The sequence below is a fragment of the Mauremys mutica genome, chromosome 6 (genome assembly GCF_020497125.1).
Source record: "Mauremys mutica isolate MM-2020 ecotype Southern chromosome 6, ASM2049712v1, whole genome shotgun sequence".
Taxonomy (NCBI): domain Eukaryota; kingdom Metazoa; phylum Chordata; order Testudines; family Geoemydidae; genus Mauremys; species Mauremys mutica.
Window position 1 is genome coordinate 61,918,498 of NC_059077.1, and position 20,786 is coordinate 61,939,283.

At 40.1% G+C, this 20,786-nt stretch overlaps 1 protein-coding gene across 7 annotated transcripts in view; it reads left to right on the forward strand.

The window, feature by feature from the left end:
* Positions 1-20,786, forward strand: part of PAM (peptidylglycine alpha-amidating monooxygenase) — a 209,762-nt gene that overhangs the window by 74,154 nt on the left and 114,822 nt on the right. For all 7 annotated transcript variants that reach the window (XM_045020809.1, XM_045020810.1, XM_045020812.1 and 4 more), the window contains 2 exons: positions 1,758-2,265; positions 3,540-3,660. In XM_045020809.1, coding sequence (XP_044876744.1) covers positions 2,174-2,265; positions 3,540-3,660 — 213 coding nt within the window. In that variant the 5' untranslated portion in view covers positions 1,758-2,173. Of the gene's footprint in view, positions 1-1,757; positions 2,266-3,539; positions 3,661-20,786 lie in introns of those variants that run through there.

The window sequence follows — 20,786 nt, forward strand, 5'->3', positions numbered from 1 at the left end:
CCTTGGGCCTTGGCAGGTTAAGAGCGAGGGGTTGAGGTTGTATATGGCTATTTCTCAGTAACTGTATACTTTGTATAGTCTTCAAATGAATAAAATACATGCAAATGAATATTGTTTAAATTATGTATTTTTTTATATTTTCTGTGAAAAATGAAATGCAGTTTACTTTAAATACAGTAATTTAAGTTAAACATTTCATTTTAGACATATTATATTTAACATTTTATCTTTATTTGGTTTCTTTAATCACAGTCTCTGGTTGCTGGCAAAAAAGTTAATTTATCCTTTCAAATTTATTTTATAAGAAACACCCGATAATATTTCAGAATCTTAATACATTATTTAGAATTTGATGTTTGTATTTATTGCTGGAAGTGAAATTTTCAAACTGATTATTTCCTCTTCCCTTTGGAACTTTGGAGAGAACTTGTCCATCTTAGATACCACTTGGATTTTTTGGTAGTTTTGTTTCTTAAATTTTAAATTTTGTATTTATAACATTAAATTAAAATGCAGAATCTCATTGTGGCAGAGCTCTGACCTTGCTCCTGTGGGTCCTGCACTTCTAGGCGGTTTATGCTAGCCTCAGTGGCTCACTGTGACCCTCCACGTAGCCCTTCTCTCCCTAGGGCCAGAGTTACAGTCTACTGAGCCCTTTTCATCATAGGCCTGCAAGGAGGTTGTTGAGAGAACTCCCACAGTCTCTGTTCAGCCTCCTGTCCTGACAGGGACCTGACTTCCCCTTCTAGGAGATGTTCCTGTAGTGGTGGGTTGGGGGGAACCGGGGCCCACCCTCTACTCCAGGTTCCAGCCCAGGGACCCTAATGGTAACAGTTGTTGGCAGCCTTTCACTGCCAGAGTTGCTACATTTCCCTGGGCCACTTCCCCACAGCTCTCCTGCTTCTCCCTTCTTCACCTTTACCTTAGGGCTCCTTTAACGATGGTTTTAGGGTGTCTTCAGTAACCAGCCCTTCAGCCGCACTTCCTCTCCTCTGGCTTTCTGACTCCCCTGCCTGACTGGAGTGAGCCCTTTTTATAGTATCAGCAGGGCCTTAATTAGAGTCAGGTGGTCACATTAGCCTGGAGCAGCCCCTGCTCTGGTCAGTCAGTGAACAGAAAACTGTTAATCCAGTGGCCAGTATATCTGCCTTCTGCTATTCTGCTGTACCCAACTGGCCTGGGTCTATCACACATAAATCAGAAAAATTAGATTCCAACAGTTTTAAAGCAGTGTATGGAATAGTACCTTAAGCTTAAGTTTCTCTAGTTTACAAAAGGCTGGAACACCTATTTACTATTGAAAATAGCATGTTCTGCTATCACGTGCTTGTTAAATTATTTCCTTAAAATAATACTTAATTAAAATCCCTTGATGCTTGTGATGTGGGTTTTCCCTCAGCAGTGCATTCAACATACTATGTGGTGTGTGTGTGTATATATGTAATAAAACATGCTTTATCCTTTAAAGCTTCTTCCTTACCTCATATGCAGCTGGGTCTAAGCACTATTTATTTCTCTTTTCACATGCTACTTAGCCATCTTCCATTTGAATAACTTTCCCAATATATAGTGTAAGAATTGCAATAGTTTTTGTGCATTTATGATGATGGAAGGGCAGTGAGAGGCATGGTGCATTCTTCACTGGGTTGGGCTAAAGCTTATGAAAGTACTAATGTATTAAAAAGAGTCAACAGGGATTTGCTGAGGCCTAATGCTGTAATGTGTTAGTCATCCTTTATCTGCTTCTATTTTTACAGGTTCTGAAGGATGACTGACGTTGGTTTGTGTGATGCCACTCAGAGCCTTTGTCACTGTGGACTGATAAGTAACCTGCAGGTTTAAACAGTACAGCAGGGGGAAGAGCATCAGGAATGCCACTAGCTTCAGCTCCTTAACTGGACAAAAGTACACTGTAGCCTATCTACAAAGGGAGAGTCTTCAACTGATTTATTTTTTGCAGCTAATAATAAAGACAACCTAACATCATCCACCTTCCTGGTTTACAGAGCTTCACCTTCCAAGACAGATGGTGTGTCAAAAGCTGTAAGATGCCTGCCGAAAACACAATAATGAAGTAGTGAGCTGCTGCTGCCTAATTGTCAGGAACACAGCTGACAGAACTGCACTACCTGTTTTCTGCTCCCTTAATCGGTCCAGGAACAGCAGGGTGGACATGGCTGGCCTCATTAACAACCTGCTAATACTGTTGCTTGTTTTTCAAAATAGCTGTTTGGGTTTCAAAAACCCACTTTCTGTCTTTAAGAGGTGGGTTATGCAGAAAACATCTTTTGGTATTTTCAGTGCATGCTGCTTAGTGATGCTATCATTTCGTCTAATGAAAGTGTTATACAGATTAAAAAGTATGTACTAGCTAAAAATTATTTACAGAGGAGACACATTTTTGTGTAGCTAGCTTCCTTTGAACTGAGATCCTCTGCAGAGTTTGAAGAGACACTCTTTTGTTGTATTTTGGAGTCTTGAAAAAGAAGAATCTGTTGTTAAACCCCCGTCTGTTACTCTTTGAAATGGGAATCTGCCTTGGCAATGTGATTAATAAGATTAAATAATAAAACAATAACTTAAGTTTTGTGTATGGCCCCACTGATGTACTTGGCACATAATATATATTGTCCCTGTTCCCATGAGCTTACTAGCTAAACTGTTACTTCTTCATGAGATAGTGTTAACTAGTTTGTAATTAGGGATCTGGTGTTTATTTTTTTAGGTCTTGAATACTGAATTATGTAGATAAATTTGGTGGTTGCATGTGTGGGGGAAATCCACTGTATTAGCACATAAGAAAATATAGCATTATATATTCAATGTACACCCTGTAGTTACCACATCACATTTATCAATTGATATACTTAGAATTTACATTACATTAAATGTTTTTGTCATACAATCCCCATTAGTAAGAAGTTGAATATTTGCTTTGTTTCTTTGGTTATATGTAGCATTCACTACAGACCCACTTAACTCCCACATACTAAGTTGTAAAATTTACTGTTACGTAGTCGGGAGATACTGCAGGCAAATACGTATTCAATTATAATAAATCAACATCTCTAGAATCTAAAATCAGAAAGATTTTGAGTTTTTTCTGCCATGTTCAAACTGAATTCTATATCAAATATGAACTTAAAAAAAGTGTTGCTATTTTCCCTCAGCTGATAACACTAGATAATATGGAATTTTTTTCTTAATATGCCAAAATATATGTCTGTACTTTAAACTATAGTTCATATAAAGAGCTTATTTTTAGTAGTAAACTTTTTTGCTAGTACTTCATAGTTCAGTCTATTCTAATGTGTCCCATGAACATCTCCAAAATATTCAGTAACTCACTTCTTTTTCAAAAGATGATAATCGAGTTAGACTCCCAAATTACATTGAAAATCAGTGGGAGTTGGGTGTCTAATTCCCTTACGATCTACTGATAATCCCAGTTGATACATATTACTTTTGTTTTTGTAATAGAAAAATACAAACTCTTGATCAGTAAACTTGAAACCATTTTTTAATTTTCTTCCCTTAAGGTATAAAGATACTACTAGATCTCTTTCAAGTGAATGCCTTGGAAACAACAGGCCAGTGATTTCTCTTGGTCTAACCGATTTTGCATTGGATATTCGCATGCCTGGGGTGACTCCTAAGCAGGTGAGAAGAATACAGTATTTTCTTGTCCCTCTCCATTACACTTTAAAACCTGAGAAAATGAATTTTGCTTACAGCATTAATAATTTTCTGATAAGCAACAGGCTAAACTTTCTACTCCCTTGAATACAGACAGAGCTATAGATTCCTGCAGGAAGAGTCTAAAATATTGAGTAAAATAAGAGATTATAACTTTCAAATTACATAAAATTTTGTCATTTGATTAATGTTACTTAGATTATATTTGTTTTATAAACTGAATCTCTAAAGTCTAATTGTTTTGTGTTTTCAATAGAATAATATTCACACTGCTGCAGTATGCATTAACAAAGGAAAATTACTCTCTCTTAAAATGAAAACCTCTCCAACTGTGCTTTAACACATTAGTTTATATAGGTATGGAGTTCTCAAATTTGATTGCACCGTGACCCCCCTTTCTGACAACAAAAATTACTACATGACCCCAGGAGAGGGGACTGAAGCCTGAGCCCGCCCAAGTCCCACTGCCCTGGTAGGGGAGCCAAATCCTGGGAGGGGGACTCAAAGCTGGAACCCAAGGGCTTCAGCCCCAGGCAGGGAGGGGGCCTGTAATCTGAGCTCTGCCACCCAGGGCTGAAGCCCTCGGGCTTGGGCTTCGGCCCAGGGCAGTAGCGCTTGGACTTCGGCCCAGGGTGGTGAGGCTCGGGCCTTGGCCCCAGACCTCAGCAAGTCTAAGCCAGTCCTGACGACCCCATTAAAACAGGGTCCCAACCCACAGTTTGAGAAGTGCTCATATAGGTTACAACTAGATACACTAAGATACACCCATTAGCTCCAGTGATGGAGGGAAGGGTGCCCAGGAGGCTCGGGTTACAGGAGCTAGCCCTTAAATTGCTGTTTCAAGCAATTATGCCAAACAGAAAGGAAATAGAATGCATACAATGCACAAACCCCCATTTGTGTTGCAATATTTATGACATTGAAGTTAGTTCAGGAAAACTACCTTAACGTGGTTCATTGCATAGTTTTCTCAGCACAATTTTTTATAATTTCCTGGGCAAAGGTAGATTGATGTGATAGATTGTTGGCAGGAAATACTAAAAAAACTAATATATAAATCTTTTTTAAAGTACCTTATTTTTAAGGTGTATATAAAATAGTCAAACTTTCTACTCTCTCATTTACAGTTAGTTTCATTAAGCATGATAAACTGTAATTAATTATTTTTAGCAGCCATGCAGTGCCTGGGAGTATGTCCTTTAATAAAAGATAGTACTTTTCCCTTTAAAGGGCTGCAGAGGCATGAGAACAGGATGTTGTGCTGCAGTAGATGACTCATTGTTGCAGATAGCACTTCTAGAAAAACTATTGAGGAAATATAAGGATTTCAATTATTGGGGAGCATGTAATTTTGAGCCAGCACTGACATTTTAATGATTGAGAAACAGAAATAAAATTGCTTCTGCTGGAGCCTCTTGACTGCATAAAAAATATTTTAAAATCTTCTTTTGGAAGGGGGGCAAAAGTGCTTGAAGAATTCTGAGGTGCATGAATGGAATTTCGCAGGTATTTGCTATCAAAGCACAAGACCCATTGAGTTGAAGATGTAAACAATGAGACTAATCCTGAAGAGCTTTACTTTGCTCATCTAAAATTCATTAATGCTAATAGAGAGAGAGAGAGAGAGAGAGAGAGTAATCATAATTAAGGTTAAGATTCTGTCACAGGTATTTTTAGTAAAAGTCAGGGACAGGTCCTGGTCAATAAACAAAACTTCATGGGAGCCAGCAACCTGACCCTGACTTTTACTAAAAATACCCTGGGGACGGGGCAGGGGATTAACCCAAAGCTGGCTGCTGCTCTGGCAACCCGGGGGCTGATACTTGCTTCAGTCCTGCCCTGAAAGAAGTTCTGGAGGTCCTAGAAAATCACGGAATCTGTGACAGAATCATACCCTTAATGATAAGCATATATTTACTTGACACACATATTCAAGAGTCTTCAGAGAACTATCAAAAATATAATAAAATGTAAAATTTAAGGAGGGTGGGGAAGAGAGATCCCTACCCAATTCCCAGAAAGGCGAATGAAAATAAGTAAAGATGTCTGCCATAACTATATTTAAAAGAAACAAAGAAATCCTTTTACAGTTTGGAACGGAAACTTGGTCTTTGATCAGAATGTCACAGATTATCTTTTGATTGAAGAACATACCAAAGTTTATGTAGGAGTCGCCCTCCCCAGACTGAGAAGGTCGCTCCCATCTGCTCAAGGTTACTGTGTGGGATGGCTAGCAGCAACTTTAACTCCAGTAAGCTCAGTTGCTGTGACAAGCAGAACACTGGTGGAGGGTAGAAATCTGTTCATTGCATTTATGTGGGGAGGGGAGCTATACAATGGTCTCTTTGCTGTCTCATGCTCTCTGTCCTCCAAGTGCAGGAGGCTCTTGCTCCTCCTGGCTGTAGATTGATGTGTGCTGCTTAAATATGGCTCTGCTGGAGACCTCTGTATTAAAAACCATTCATCTTGATGGATGATGTCAGCTGCCATGTAAAAACATCATCATTTCCCATCTTGCAGGGGTCAGAGTGGGAAGAAAAAAAGTGGTGCTACTTTTCTAAGCTCCACCCATGTGAGTTGCCAAAATGAGATACTACTCATAGTAGATCGGGCAGATATTCAAAATGTAATTGTGTTCTTGCTTCGTTCCTTCTTGATCGGGAGGAAAAAATAAGTAGTGGTGCCTCTCAGACATCACCTTCCTATGATGCCAAAATGAGACTTCACTTGCAGTAAAGTCTGCAGCATTATGATCCACCATCTTCCTCCTTACACAAGGAATTAACTTAAAATGTCAACATTGTTAATTATTTATCAGGCATCAATGAGATGTATAGGGGCAGTTCACACCTCTTAAAGCTGCTATTATGGGCTCTCCGTAGACTTGTCTCTGCTTTGGTTACACAATGGCTCAAATTCTTGCGGGTTTTTTTGCAACCATAACAGTTATTCTTTCTTTTAAAAGAATGAAAGCTGAGATTCAGGAGGGCAAGTTAGTAACTTTAGAAAAGTGCCAGCATGGCGGAGGGGTGCATGCCTTCTGTTTCTGAGTCCTGCTTTTCTTCAGAGAAAAATGTGTTGACATTGCATTATATTGCTATAATAATTGATGTAAAGAAACTGAGAAGTTCATCATTCTAATCACCAAGTGCAGTCTAATTTGAATAAACAGGAGTAAGCTACACTTATTTGCTCTGGGGCAGAACTTTCCTCTCCTAACATTGTCTTCTCTACGAAGGATAGAGAAATAGTGGTGCAGATATAAAAGTTTCTTGGATAATAGTTGAGCAACAGTATCCAACCAGTAACAATGGCAAAGAAATAAGACTATGACATTTTGATTATTGGAGGGATAGCTCAGTGGTTTGTAGTGATAATCAGGATGGCCCATTTCAACAGTTGACAAGGGTCCCTTCTTGGCCATCCCGATTGTTACTACAAATGTTTTTTTTTCTCCTGATGATAATAGCCCACCTTAATTGATTAGTCTCGTTATAGCTGGTATGGCAATACCCATATTTTCATGTTCTCTGTGTATATATATCTTCCCATTGTATTTTCCATTGCATGCATCCAATGAAGTGGGTTTTAGCCCACAAAAGCTTATGCCCAAATAAATTTGTTAGTCTCTAAGGTGCCACAAGTACTCCTTGTTCTTTTTGCTGATACAGACTAACATGGCTACTACTCTGAAACATGGAAAGTGTATAATTGCCCTCAGGAGGGCCTGCATCCTCCCAGGCTGCAGCAATGTCAGAGAGCAGAGTGCTGCTGATAGCGCCTTGTCTCAGTCTCACAAACAAACCTCTCCCCTCCCCTGTCTTTTTAGTGAATGCTCTAAAAAGAGAAAACAGAGACTTTGACAACTAATATAGATATGTTCTATAGCAGGGGTGGGCAAACTTTTTAGCTTGAGGGCCACATTGGGGAATAGAAATTGTAGGGCAGGCCATGAATGCTCACAAAATTGGGGCGTGGGTATGGAAAGGGGTGCAGGTTCCGTCTGGGGATACGGGCTCTGGGGTGAGGCTGGGGATGAGAGGTTTGGGGTGCAGGAGGGTGCTCCGGGCTGGGATCAAGGGGTTTGGAGAGCAGGAGTGGGATCAGAGCTGGGGCAGGGCTGTGGGACGTGAGGAGAGGCTCCAAGCAGCGCTTACCTTAAGCGGCTCCTGGAAGCAGTGGCATGTCCCTTCTCTGGCTCCTACCCGGAGACATGGCCAGGCATATTGCCCCATTGGCAGGCACTGCCCCTGTATCTCCCATTGGAGCTCTTAGGAGCCGGAGCGGGGCCATGCTGCAGCTTCCAGGAGCTGCATAGAGCGGCCCCTGACCCGGTGCCCCAGCCGGAGTGGGGCCAAGCCGCAAACCTTACTAACAAAAAGTCCTCCCAAACAAGCAAAGACCATTTAAAAGGGGGAAAATAGAGTTTTCCTAAGAAGTTCCAGTGGTGCTAGAACAATTTTTATAGTGTGGGTGTTGAATGTGGAAACTGTGTATTTGGGTTGTAATTATTATTGTAGCCAGCGGGGTGTGGCAGTACCCCTTGTTTCAGCACCTATGAAAAGTTCTGGTTTATTTTCATCCAGATTTCAAAACAAAGTCTTCAACTCCTGGCTGTTTAATCAGACTAAAGCCACAACCCCAAAAGAAGTAAACTAACAAGTGCATACATTCTTCAACGATCAGTGTCATGAGGAGAGATCTCCTTTAAAAAGCAGCAGCAGCAGTCACCTTTCACCGTATTGGATGCCTTATTAAAATCTTAGTATATAAGGAGCTACCTTCTCCCACTTGAGCTTCTGAGTGTATTCCTCTGACCTCAAGTTTCTCCTCTTCCATAACAGGCAGATGTTGCCTCCCTAGGGAAACTGAGGCATGGGTAGACTTAAGAATCTGAGGGTACCCTTTTGGGTCCTGAAGGGTCTGCACTGCCCATAACATATTCTCAGAAGACTGATTTTGGTCTCTGGCACTACCAGTGGATAATGATACTGACCTCCTTTGTAAAAGCACTTGGAAATCTATTGATGAAAAGTGCTAAATAAGAGTCTGGTGGTGGTGGTGGTTAGAATTCTTAATACAGGCTCTGAAAACAAAAATGTACATTAAGGGAAAATGAATTACTGACATATTTGTAATCTTTTTTTTAATCTAACCTACTTCTTTCTTTCCTTTGCTCTTATTTATTTACTTCACTGTCCCAAATATCTTTTTGGCATTTTTGTCTGCTCTGTAATTTACTGAATACAAGTGGGTGAAGCTTTGCTACTTTAACTGCTTTGCTCTGCAATGCACACTGCTTCACAACATGCAGCTAGTCCACATATGGGTCCTGGAAGTAGTGAGCTTTTTAATATATTGGGCAGTTTTCTAACAGTGGAGAAAAAACATAATTTCTTTAAGGAGTAACTACATGCTCCAGCCAGGTAAAGGAGTTCAGCAGCAGCTGCATTGGTGGTGCTCCTGTATATTGTATGCTAGTATGTTGCATTCTACTAGGAGCCAGCTGGTGTTACTTCTGGAGACCCAAACTTAAAAAAATATAGCTAAAGTTAAGATGTGAATGTATGCCTCTTGCAGCTGTCCATTGGATGCATACCCCCATAGTTTCCTGTTTTAAGGTAAAACTTGTGGGTCACGTTTTCAAACCATTTATTAATGCTGTGTGCTAGAATTCAGTGTGAGAGATCATTTAAGAGAAAAGGTATTTTGTATTTTATAAGTCCTGTGTAGGCTATGGTGAAGCATAAGTTACCATGGTAAACATACATTTGTTTTAATTGAATACCAAAGTTGTTAAGCACATGAAAATTTACGCAACATATTGGCACTTCAGATACTGCAGCCCTGCAGTATCGGAAGTGCATCTTTTAAATAATGTTTTCCGTTTTTTTCTGGATTATTGAATATGGTGACGTTTTTATGTAGTAGAACTACAAATGTTCCTCGTTGAACCATTCAGAACTGTCTCTTTATGTGTGATTAAGGAGAGTACATTAACTGAGAAAAGCAGTCTTTGTGTTGCAAGAGCATTGTCTGCACTTTTGCGTAAAGAATGCAACATTCATGTGGAATAGTTCCGAGCAGTTCTTATGAACAGGGTCATTGAAGTACAAATTCAGGCAATATAAATCTGGAAATAAATGAAATAGAATAATTCTCTAGTTTGGTTAATAAACGTGAAGTGATATATTTTCCCTATTGATTTGATAGGGGTTTTAATAGGTTACTTTGAATAATACATTATCTCAAACATGTAAAAAAAACCAAAACCCTATAGTATGTAAATCTCTTCTGGTATTTATTACTAACAATACTAAAACTCTCAGATGGCATTTGTCCCAGATGTTCTGTATTGTAGGGTTACATGAGGAGAAGTACAAGTAAAATGTGTAACATAAGGACTTCAGTACATCTTACTGCTGGAGGTTCAATACCTAACGGGTTTTATCTGGGAGGAGTACTGGAGATTTTATTTAAAGAACATCCTCCTAAAATTAATCTTTCTTTATTCAGCAAATTGTTACAGAGGTGGTAGCAGTACAAGAAAACGATCTATTATGGGCTATGTTCTTTGTACATTTAAAGATAGAATGAAAATAGATGTACAAGTCTCTTTCAGAGACAGTGTGAGTGGGAATAGATGGGGAGATGAATTTTAAAACATTTGGTCAATATGAAAAACAACACTGTCAGGCAGGTTAAAGGCTGTTTATGAAAATGTTTTTAAGTATGCAAAGAATAAACATGTTCAATTTGTACACTAACAGCAAGCTTTGGCAAATCAATAATGCTGTTGCTGTTGTGATCATACACATAATGTTTGTTTATAATTTAATATGAAATAATGACAAAAGATTTCAGGGCAATTGACATTTGCCACTCTGGGGTTATATTGTTCATTAATAGCAGTATCTCCATTAACTGAGAGATCAGTATCAACCACTGGCAGTTTGGAAGATGGATAAAGAGAAATAGTGTAAGTCATCTGTTTTTGTGAATTATTTACTGTGAACTGATGAAATGGGCAAAAATACAGTGGTATGAATTTGAATGTGTGGTTACGCAGTTAGAGGGCTTAAAGAACAGTTCAGTGCCCTCAAGCTAGTAATAATTGATACTTTCTTCACAGTACTTCACAAAACTTAGGAATTTAATGAATCCTCACAACATCTCTTGGTAGGAGGGAAGTAAATATATTATCCCAGTATTGCATCTGAGAAAGCAGACATAAAGAGATGGCTTACCCAAAGCACACTGGAATTCGCAGCCATTGTATAATTATAGGGTGGGGCCAGTCAGACAAGTGGGCTCCCTTCTATTGGTCTGTCCAAATAATTGTAACAAGCACCAGTATTGGCTAGTTGGAGTTTTAGTGACAGGAAGTGGGCCTATTCCTGCTTCACCTACAAAGAAAATGCTTTCACCAATAATGTGGATCAAGTTCATTAATAGAAGCTCATCTTTTGCAGCCCAAATCTAAAATGGTGTTAAATCAAAGCAGTTTCATTAACTTCAAAAGGAGCTATGTCAGTTTACAACAGCAGAGAACCTGACCCAGTATTTTTATTGTAAGTCTGATCCAAGTTTTGGTGTAACCTCTTTACTAAAATAATTAGGTTCCTTTTTGGAGGATGCCATTGTTCCCATATTGTTTCACAGCCTTAGAGGAAATCATTTTTTGATTAAGAATTCTGTTCATTTAACAAATGAAATCTAAAATGCTCTCCTCATTTGCACCAATAATATATCCTTCTCAGAAGCAGCCATGTCCACAAATTCTCAAAACGGAAATCTCTCTTCTCCACACAGGATATCAGAACTAGGTCTCATATTGATGGAGGACCAATGCTGTGTATTCAGCAATGATGAGGTAGTATTAAAAACAGACCCAGCCCTTATTCCAAAATCTGACTCTTGCCAATTTTAAGCAGTAACAATATCATCCTATTCAAATCCTAAACCAAAAAGAAATTCTAGTACTAGATGGATGTAAGAAAAGTCATCAAAACATTCTTAAAACACACTCAGGGTTTTACGAAGACTATCATGCTGATGTTGTTTATTACTGATTAGTAAATGGGAAATAATGTATTTAAAGCCTCAATAGGTAGATATCAAGTTAACTATCGGAGGTTTATAAAACCAGTAGCCAAGCCATTTGTAGCAAAGTACACTGCACTAGAAAAATGGCAGCTTCCTAGGCAGAACGAGTGGAATTCATGTAGGAAGAAAAATGAGAGTCTTGCTCGAAGGTTCATGGATTTAGAGGAGACTATAAACTTGACCAGTTGCTGCTGACTAATACAGCTTCTAACGGGAGTGACCTGAATTTAGTACATCTCTCTAAGTACTTCAGTAGAGATATTCCTTAAGTTCTTCCTTCCCTGACTGTTTTTACTCACTTATGGCAAAATGTCTAGAATGTGAATCAATGGGCAGACAGTAACAAGGTAAGAAATTTTCAAATAGACAAGAACAGATTTTCCATTCTGCACCCAAATGTGGGTATTCCAGACACAAATAATAGTAATATGCCAAAATAGTTCAATTTTTAAAAAAACATTATTTACACAGACAAAATTGCATATGATCTGATACATCACACACTTGGCAAACATATTCCTGAACTCTTACTATTAAAAGTAATGTTATTGCAGGGAATGTGGGAGCAACAACAGATTTTTTTCCCAATGTAAGTGAATTTATAGTTTCTGGAGCACAGCTGATTTACCACATTCTCTGTGCTTTAATTGTCCTCTTAATGACCCACTTCCCCAACCTTTCTGAGACTTAACAAGAGAATGAAGTGTGTGTGTGTGTGAGAGAGAGAGAGAGAGAGTGATGGGGGTGCAGGGATGAAGGGTACTTGTTAAAATGGCCACTTGTCAGCTAGTAACTAGAACAATTTTCCTATTGGCCACCTAATATCCATTTTAAAATGTCTTTTTTTATATATATTTCCTTTTATTCTAAAGCGTCTTTACAAACCACTGTTGTATTAATTTTAATTAAATGGGCCCAGTGCGTCAGAGGTGTTAACATAACCTGGAAATTGTCAAATATTAAACAGTTCTAAACAAGGTCCAGGGTTTGGTATACAGAGACCTTAATCTGCTTAGTATCATAGCAAACTCACCATTAAACATCCTTTTAGCCTTGTATTAAAGATACAGAAAAGAAGGGAAAAAATTAAAGCATTTAAAATGTTAAGTATTAAATAAGTCTTTCATTTTAAAAACATCCCTTGTTCCCTTTCCCTTTACGTATAGAGAACATTTTGAAGGAGGAGGGAGAACCCTTGTTTGACAGTGTCTCAGATGTTAATAAATATTCTTTCGGGGGGCGGTAGTTTACATAGGCTGGAGCTGTTGCTGTTGTTAAAATCCAATCCCATTTCTAGAAGACAAAACTAGGCAATTACAAGAAAGGTGGAGAACAGAACAGTCAAGATAGAAAATGCAGTTTCTGCCTCTGGTGTTGACTTTGACTTGCAGTTTCATTGCTGAAAACCAGAGGCACAGGAAATGGTCTTATTAGCAACTCAAGACCTAGCAAACTTGTACAAACATTGGGCTGGTTAGGGCATTGCTTTTTAACTGCCTTTCTGGTCACAGGCTTACAGCAGTGTTGCAGAATATGCAGTCTTGCCTGGGTAAGCCAGACTCTTACTGAACAGAAGCAAAAGGAAGAGGGCTAGGAAAGAGACGAAATAAGGCATCAGTGAAGGAAAAGGACTCATTGGCAGGGGAGATGAGAAAATTTCACATTCCAGATGGTGGATGGATTTTAGCTGAAGTTGGTGGAGATGGTGATACCATCTGGGTCCTTCTCGCTGGCCTGGCCAGACCTAGGGTTGCCAACCCTCCAGGATTGACCTGGAGTCTCCAGGAATTAAAGATAAATCTTTAATTAAAGATTGTCATGTGATGAAGCCTCCAGGATATGTTCAACCAAAATTGGCAACCCTAGCCTGGCCAGAACATCTCTGGGATCAAAACAGTGAAGGCCCAATGGTATTGTGGTAGATGCTGGCGTCTCAGGAGACAATTGAAGTGGCAGACATGATGGTGAAGCTTGTGCCTTCCCCTTCTTTCAGTCAGCAGTTGTTACACTTGCATGTCACTGATTTTCTCCCTAAAGTCTTTTCTTTTAAGGACCCTAAATTTTGGTTAATTGATTTCCACACTTCTTTTGTTTACCAGACATGATCTTAACAGAGTCCTTGAGTTATATCATCAGTAGGCCTTTTAGTTTGAACTAGTTCAGTCTTTGACTCCCTTTTGCATTTTTTCCCATCAGCATTTATTGCTACAGATTATTGAAACATTTTGTAAATTTACATCCACTTTCCCAGAGTTGAGCTCGCAATTAGGATAAATTTGTAGGCCCAATTATTACAACACCAGCTACATATAAAATAAATGAAGGTCAGTCACTTCTGAGATAGATGGTGGCAGCCAAGCAGACAGATGACACACAGTTAACCCAAGTAACATGAAACAAGTTTGAATGTTAATTTTCTGAATTAATTACTTTGAGATTACACAAAGTATTCTCATCAGAATTCAGCACTGCTGCCCAGCAACTGCATTGGTATGGAGATACTGCCTCCCTCTCCTCAACACTCATAACCTACTCCATAAATATTACTGAACAGTTAAAAAGGAAGTGGTGCAAGGTGGAACATGTAATTATGGTGATTTGGTGTAGGGTTCTCCCCCTTTCCCAATCACTGTCTGTAAAGTATCTGGCATATGGAATTGCAAGTAGATTATCAGTGACTCAAACAGCTGTGTGTTAGGTTGTTCAACTTTAGCTTTGCAGGCTAGTAGTGTATTAGTCCTTTGATAACATTGTATATACAGTCAAACCTCGCAATAACACGACCCGCTATAACATGAAATCGCATATAACGCGATCATAGGTTGGCTCCCCTTTAAGGCAAATACAACTTAGATAATGTTTTCACAGTACTATACAGTACCAGTGGTCCCCAACACCATTGCAGGGGAGAGAAGCTGCAGCCCCGTGCCTGCCAGGGACAGAGAACTCCGAGGCTGCGGGCGCCGGTGCTCTCTGTCCCTGGCAGGCGCGGGGCCGCAGCTTCTCTCTGGCTTCAAGAGAAGCCGCGGCCCCGCGCCTGCCGGGGACAGAGAGCACCGGCGCCCGCAGCCTCGGACTTCTCTGTCCCTGGCAGGTGCGGGGCCGCGGCTCCTCTTGAAGCTGGAGAGAAGCTGCGGCCCCGCACTTGCTGGGGACAGAGCGCACCGGCAGGCAGGGAGCCACGGCTCTTCTTGAAGCTGGAGAGAAGCCGCGCACCGGCACGCGCAGCCCTTGAGCTCTCTGTCCCTGGCAGGCAGGGAGCCGCGGCACCTTTCCCCTGCGGGGCACTAGGCAACGCACATCAATGCACCGCTTTGGGGACCACTGACAAACTGACTGGTTTGAAACCCCACTATACTGCGACCCCGCATTAAATGCAATGGACGTTTTTGGACCCCAAACGTTGCGTTATAGCGGGATTTCACTGTAGTTGTGCTCCATTGTCCATAAAAACAGCAATAGTGGGTCAGACCAAAGGTCCATCTACCCAGTATCCTGTCTTCCGACAGTGGCCAATGCCAGGTGCCCCAGAGGGAATGAACATAACAGGTAATCATCAAGTGATCTATTCCTGTTACCCATTCCCAGCTTCTGGCAAAGAGAGGCTAGGGACACCATCCCTGCCCATCCTGGCTAATAACCATTGATGGACCTATCCTCCTATGAATTTATCTAGTTCTTTTTTGAGCCTTGTTATAGTATTGGCCTTTACAACCTCCTCTGGCAAAGAGTTCCACAGGTTGACTCTGCATTGTGTGAAGAAGTATTTTCTTTTGTTTGTTTTAAACTTGCAATTACAATAACACTTCCTTATTTACTTTCTCTATGCCAGTCATGATTTTATAGACTTCAGTCATATCCCCCCTTAGTCATCTTTTTTCCAAGCTGAAAAGTCCAAATTTTATTAATCTCTCCTCATACGGAAGCCGTTCCATTCCCCTAATCATTTTTGTTGCCCTTTTCTGAATCTTTTCCAATTCCAATATATCTTTTTTCAGATAGGGCGACCACATCTGCACACAGTATTCAAGATGTGGGCGTCCCTCTGTTCATCCTTTACTGTGGTGTAGTCTAGGTTAGAATGCAAATGTATAAAACGGTTCTGTGACAATAAGAATTTTTCATTTTCTTAAAAAGTGACAACACCTTAAAAACAAATATGGAGGTATATCAAGTAATAGACCATATTAGTTTGATATCCCTTATTTCCCACGAATAGCAAAATACACAGTTGCAAAAACTTTCAATCCCTGATATCCCAACATTGGAAAAATGTTGGGATATCACCACACCAACATTGGAAAAAAAAGACAGTAGTGATAACTTAGTGATGGAGCATCTCAAAAAGTATAACTTAATTATTCATTCAAGAAGGTGGACCTGTATCTATGAGATAGTCAGTGGTTCTCAAACTTTTGTATTGGTGACCTCCTTCACACAGCATAATTTTGCATAATTTTGCTGATATATAAATATTGAACGGTAATAGTTTACTTCTGCATCTTTCACAGATCCTGTTAGAGGAGAGGTGCGTGCATGCGCACACACCCTACCTACAGCAGAGAGAGGAGAGACAACTATAGAAAGGACAGAATTAGTGGTGTTCATCCTAAAGTTAATATCCCATATAACTCTTTTCTGTGGAGAAGTATGAGATATTAACATTTGGAGGTGAATTACCAAAACTGGCACTTTGTTTGGACAGAAGGAGACAGGTGTGGAGCAAAGTAGTAGATCTGAGAGTTTTTGTGGATCAGATTACACCGAGATAAGGGGTCTAGGAAGAAGAGATAGGAATAAGGACAGAGTGATGTGGAACACCAATAGAAATCTGGAAGGCAGATGAGGAGGATCATCCAAAGGGCACACTGAAGGAGTAATTAGAGATGTAGGAGGAAAACTGAAAGAGGACACAGTAACAGAAGGCAAAGGAGGACAAGATTTCAAGAGGAGGAGCATGGTTGACTGTGTTGAAGGCAGCTGACAGGTCTAGGAGGATGTGGATGGAATACTGGTTCTGAGACTAGACTAAGGCCTGGTCTACACTAAGAAGGGGGTTCGAATTAGGGTACGCAAATTCAGCTACGTGAATAGCGTAGCTGAATTCGAAGTACCCTAATTCGAACAACTCACCCGTCCAGACACGGCGGGGTCGAACTCCGCGGCTCCCCCGTCGACTCCGCCATCTCCTTCTGCCGAGGTGGAGTACCGGAGTCGACCGCGGCGCTTCCGGAGTTCGAACTATCGCGTCTAGATCAGACGCGATAGTTCGAACTCCAAAAAGTCGAATTCTCCGCGTCGAACCGGCAGGTAAGTGTAGACGTACCCTAAGAAGTCACTAGAGGTTTTGATGAGAGCTGTTCCAGTTGAGTGCAAGGGGTGGAAGCTGGACTGGAGAGTGTCCAGGATGGAATAGCGGAAGAGGTCTGCAACTGCAAGCTGTGCTTTCAATGAGCTTAGAGATGAAAAGGAAGAAGGGAAATGTGATGGCAGATGGAGAGGCAAGTAGGGTCAAGAATTTTTAATATGCGAGAGACTCTAAAGTAAGTTTGTATTTTCGAGGGAAGAGCCAAAGGAGAGTGAGAGGTTAAGGAGAAGAGTAAGAGAGGGGATGAATGAGCCTAAGGGAGATCAGGGGATGGGATGGTATCGCTGAGGTTCTGTCTCTGAACAGCACATTGTCTGCAGCAAGCATTCCTTAGCTGGACAGTTCCCAGTAATGCTTTATATAGCAAAAGAGAGAAGTTAAGCAATATTCTGGTAAAACACAAAATGTCCCTGATAAGAACTTATGGGACAAGAAGGTGTCTCAGAAGGTGCAGAAAGTAACCAGGGGACATCCATTTTAGACTTGATTTTGACTAACAAGGAGGAATGGGTTGTGAATCTAAAGGCTGAAGGCAATTTTGGTGTGATTATAAAATGAAAGCTATCCTGATTATAAGGAAAGGAAGGAGTGAGTGCAGCAGAATAAAGACAATGGACTTCAAAAAAGCAGATTTTAACAAACTCAGAGATTTGGTAGGTAAGGTCCCATGGGAAGCACCTCCAAGAAGATAAAAAGTTGAGGAGAGCTGGCAGTTTTTCAAGGAGACAATATTAAATGCAAAACTGCTAGCTATTTTGATATGAAGAATAGCAAGAGGGCAATATGGCTCCATCAAGAACTCTTTAATGACCTGAAAGTTGTAGAAGAATCCCACAAAGAGTGGTAACATGGACAAATTGCTAGGAGGAGCACAAAAGAACAGCACAAACATTTAGAGGCAAAATCAGAGGGGTTAAGGCACAAAATGAGTTACTCCTTGGCAATAAGGAGAGATTCTTGAAATATATTGGAAGCAAGAGACATATAAAGAAAAAGTTGAAGGTTCTCTACTTAGCATGGAAGGAGAGCTTATATAGAAGACATCAGGAAGGCTGAGGTGTTTAATGCCTGTTTTGCTTGTCTTCACTAAAAAGGTAAACTGTAAACCAGATACTTAACACAATCAATATTAACAAAAATAGCAGTGTATACATTCAGGCCCGGGCTGGAGCCTGAGCTCTTAGACTCTCCCCCGCCTTGTTCCAGCCCCACTGTGAACATCTATACTGTTATTTTTAGCCTTGCAGCCTAGCCCCTCAAGCCCAAGTCAGTTGACCCAGGCTTTGAGACTCAGCGCAGAGGGTTTTTCTTTGCAATGTAGACATATCTTGTGATGCAGTTGCCAGGAAGGCTAATATTGTTCTGGAGCATATTAACAGGAAAGTTGTGTGTAAGACACGGGAGATAATTGTCGTGCTCTGCTTGGCACTGGTGAGACTTCAGATACAATATTGTGTCCAGTTTTGGGGACACATTAAGAAAGATGTGGACAAATCGAAGAGGGTCCAAAGGAGAGCGACTAAAATGTTAAAAGATTTAGAAATCCTGAAATATGACAGAAGGTTAAAAAAAAACCAAACCTGTACATCTTTCGTCTTGAGAAGAGAAGACGGGGGGAGGGGCTGTTAATAGTCTTTAAATATGTTAATGGCTGCTATAAAGAGGACAGTGATCAGTTGTTCTCCATGTCCACTGAAGGTAAAACAAGAAGTTATGGGCTTAATCTGCAGCAGGAGAGATTTAAGTTAGATATTAGGAAAAACTTTCTAACTGTAAAAGTATTTAAATACTGAAATAGGCTTCCAAGGGAGGTTTTGGAATCTCCATCATTGGAAGGATTTTAAGAACAGATTGGGCAAACACCTGTCAGGGATGGTCTAGGTTTACTTGGTCCTACCTCACCACTGTGAGTTGGACTAGATGATCTCTGTAGGTTCCTTCCAACTCTACATTTCTATGATTTTATGATTCTAAGACCTTCAAGTTTGGTTGTTGCTTTAGGACTGGCAGAGTACCAGAGTGAGAGACCCTAAAGCAATGACTGTGATTAATTCCTTCCTTTACTGTGTCATCCTCTTTCAGTAGGTTAGAGTCTGAGTTTTCTGACAGACTACTTAGGAGCCTGTGGCAATATGCTAAGATATAGAACACTTCATTGTGAGAGAAAGTGTAAAAAAAAGAGTGGGTGTGAATGTGTGTGGTGTTAGATTGGATTGTGTGTAGAATAATGAAAACCTTGCCCAGGACATTGTACTATTTGGTTACATACAGTAATAGTAGGGCAGAGAATCATCATTGTGATTCAACAACAGCTAAAACAAATGTACATAACATCACCATCACCTGATTTAATGCCCCTAAATTTCCAATGATGTTCATGGATTCATATATTTTTTAATCCAGAAGGGGGACCCATAGATCATCTAGAACAGTGGTTCTCAGACTGTGGTCTATGGACTCTGAGCAGTCTCTGAAGAGCTGGTTGGTCATAAGATGCTGCCTCTCCTCTTTGTTTCTACCTGCGGTGGTACATTAAAAGAAGCTAACGTACATTAAATAATGTACAGATCCAGATCTGCTTTACAGATCCAGACTAACACGGCTATCCCTCTGATACTTGTACATTAAATAGTTTCCTAATATCACCTTTCCATGTAAGCAATTGCTGTAGTTACCACAGAGATGTTAATCCATCTTTAATGGGAAAAGAGGGCTGTAGTAGACGATCTCTATGAAGATGTAGTCCACAGTATGAAAAAGTTTGAGAAACCCTGATCTAGTATGACCTCCTGTGTAACACAGGCCATAGAATTTCACCCGTGTACTGAGCCCAATTACTTTTGTTCGGCTGAATCATGTCTTCCGGAAGGCATCAAGTGTTGATTTGTAGAATCCAGAAAACAGAGAATCCATCACTTCCCTTGGTGGTTTGTTCCACGGGTTAGTTACCTTCACTATTAACATTTTGTTCCTTTTTTCTAATTTTAATTTGTCTGACTTTAGTTTAAACCTATTAGTTCTTGTTGACTTTCAAAACACTGAACAGAGTTTGTTTCTTGATTTACTTGAAGGTTGTTTTTTTTTTTAAACGTGCTGCTTGTGAACCCAAGGATTTAATAAAAAATAAAGTAATGTGCAGAGTATGTTGCTCTTTCAGTTCCTTTGAGAGTTATGTTTTCAGTGTTGACTCCACAAAGGCACCTAACTAGAATATATAACCACACCCAACATCAGCGGTATCATTTGTCCTTCTCTCCTTTTTCCTAGCTCCTGGCAAAAGACAAAACAACCTAGCATATTGCTTTTTCTTATTTAATAGTGTACATAGCTGATCTGTGTACCCACATAGTCTTATCAACAATTCGCCTGTCCTTCCTCCTCAATTATATCTGATTATTATTTAGGCATTTTTGCTGCATCTTGTCTTAAATTAGATAGTAAGCTCTTTGGGACAGAAACTTTATCTTGCTGTGTGTTTTGTACAGTACTTACCACAGTGGGGCCCTGTCCTACTGGAGCTTGTGGGTGCTAGTCTAATAAAAATAGATGATCTCTCTTGTTAAGAAATTATGCCTTATAAAATGTTCATGTGAACATGCAGTAGTGAATGGTATCT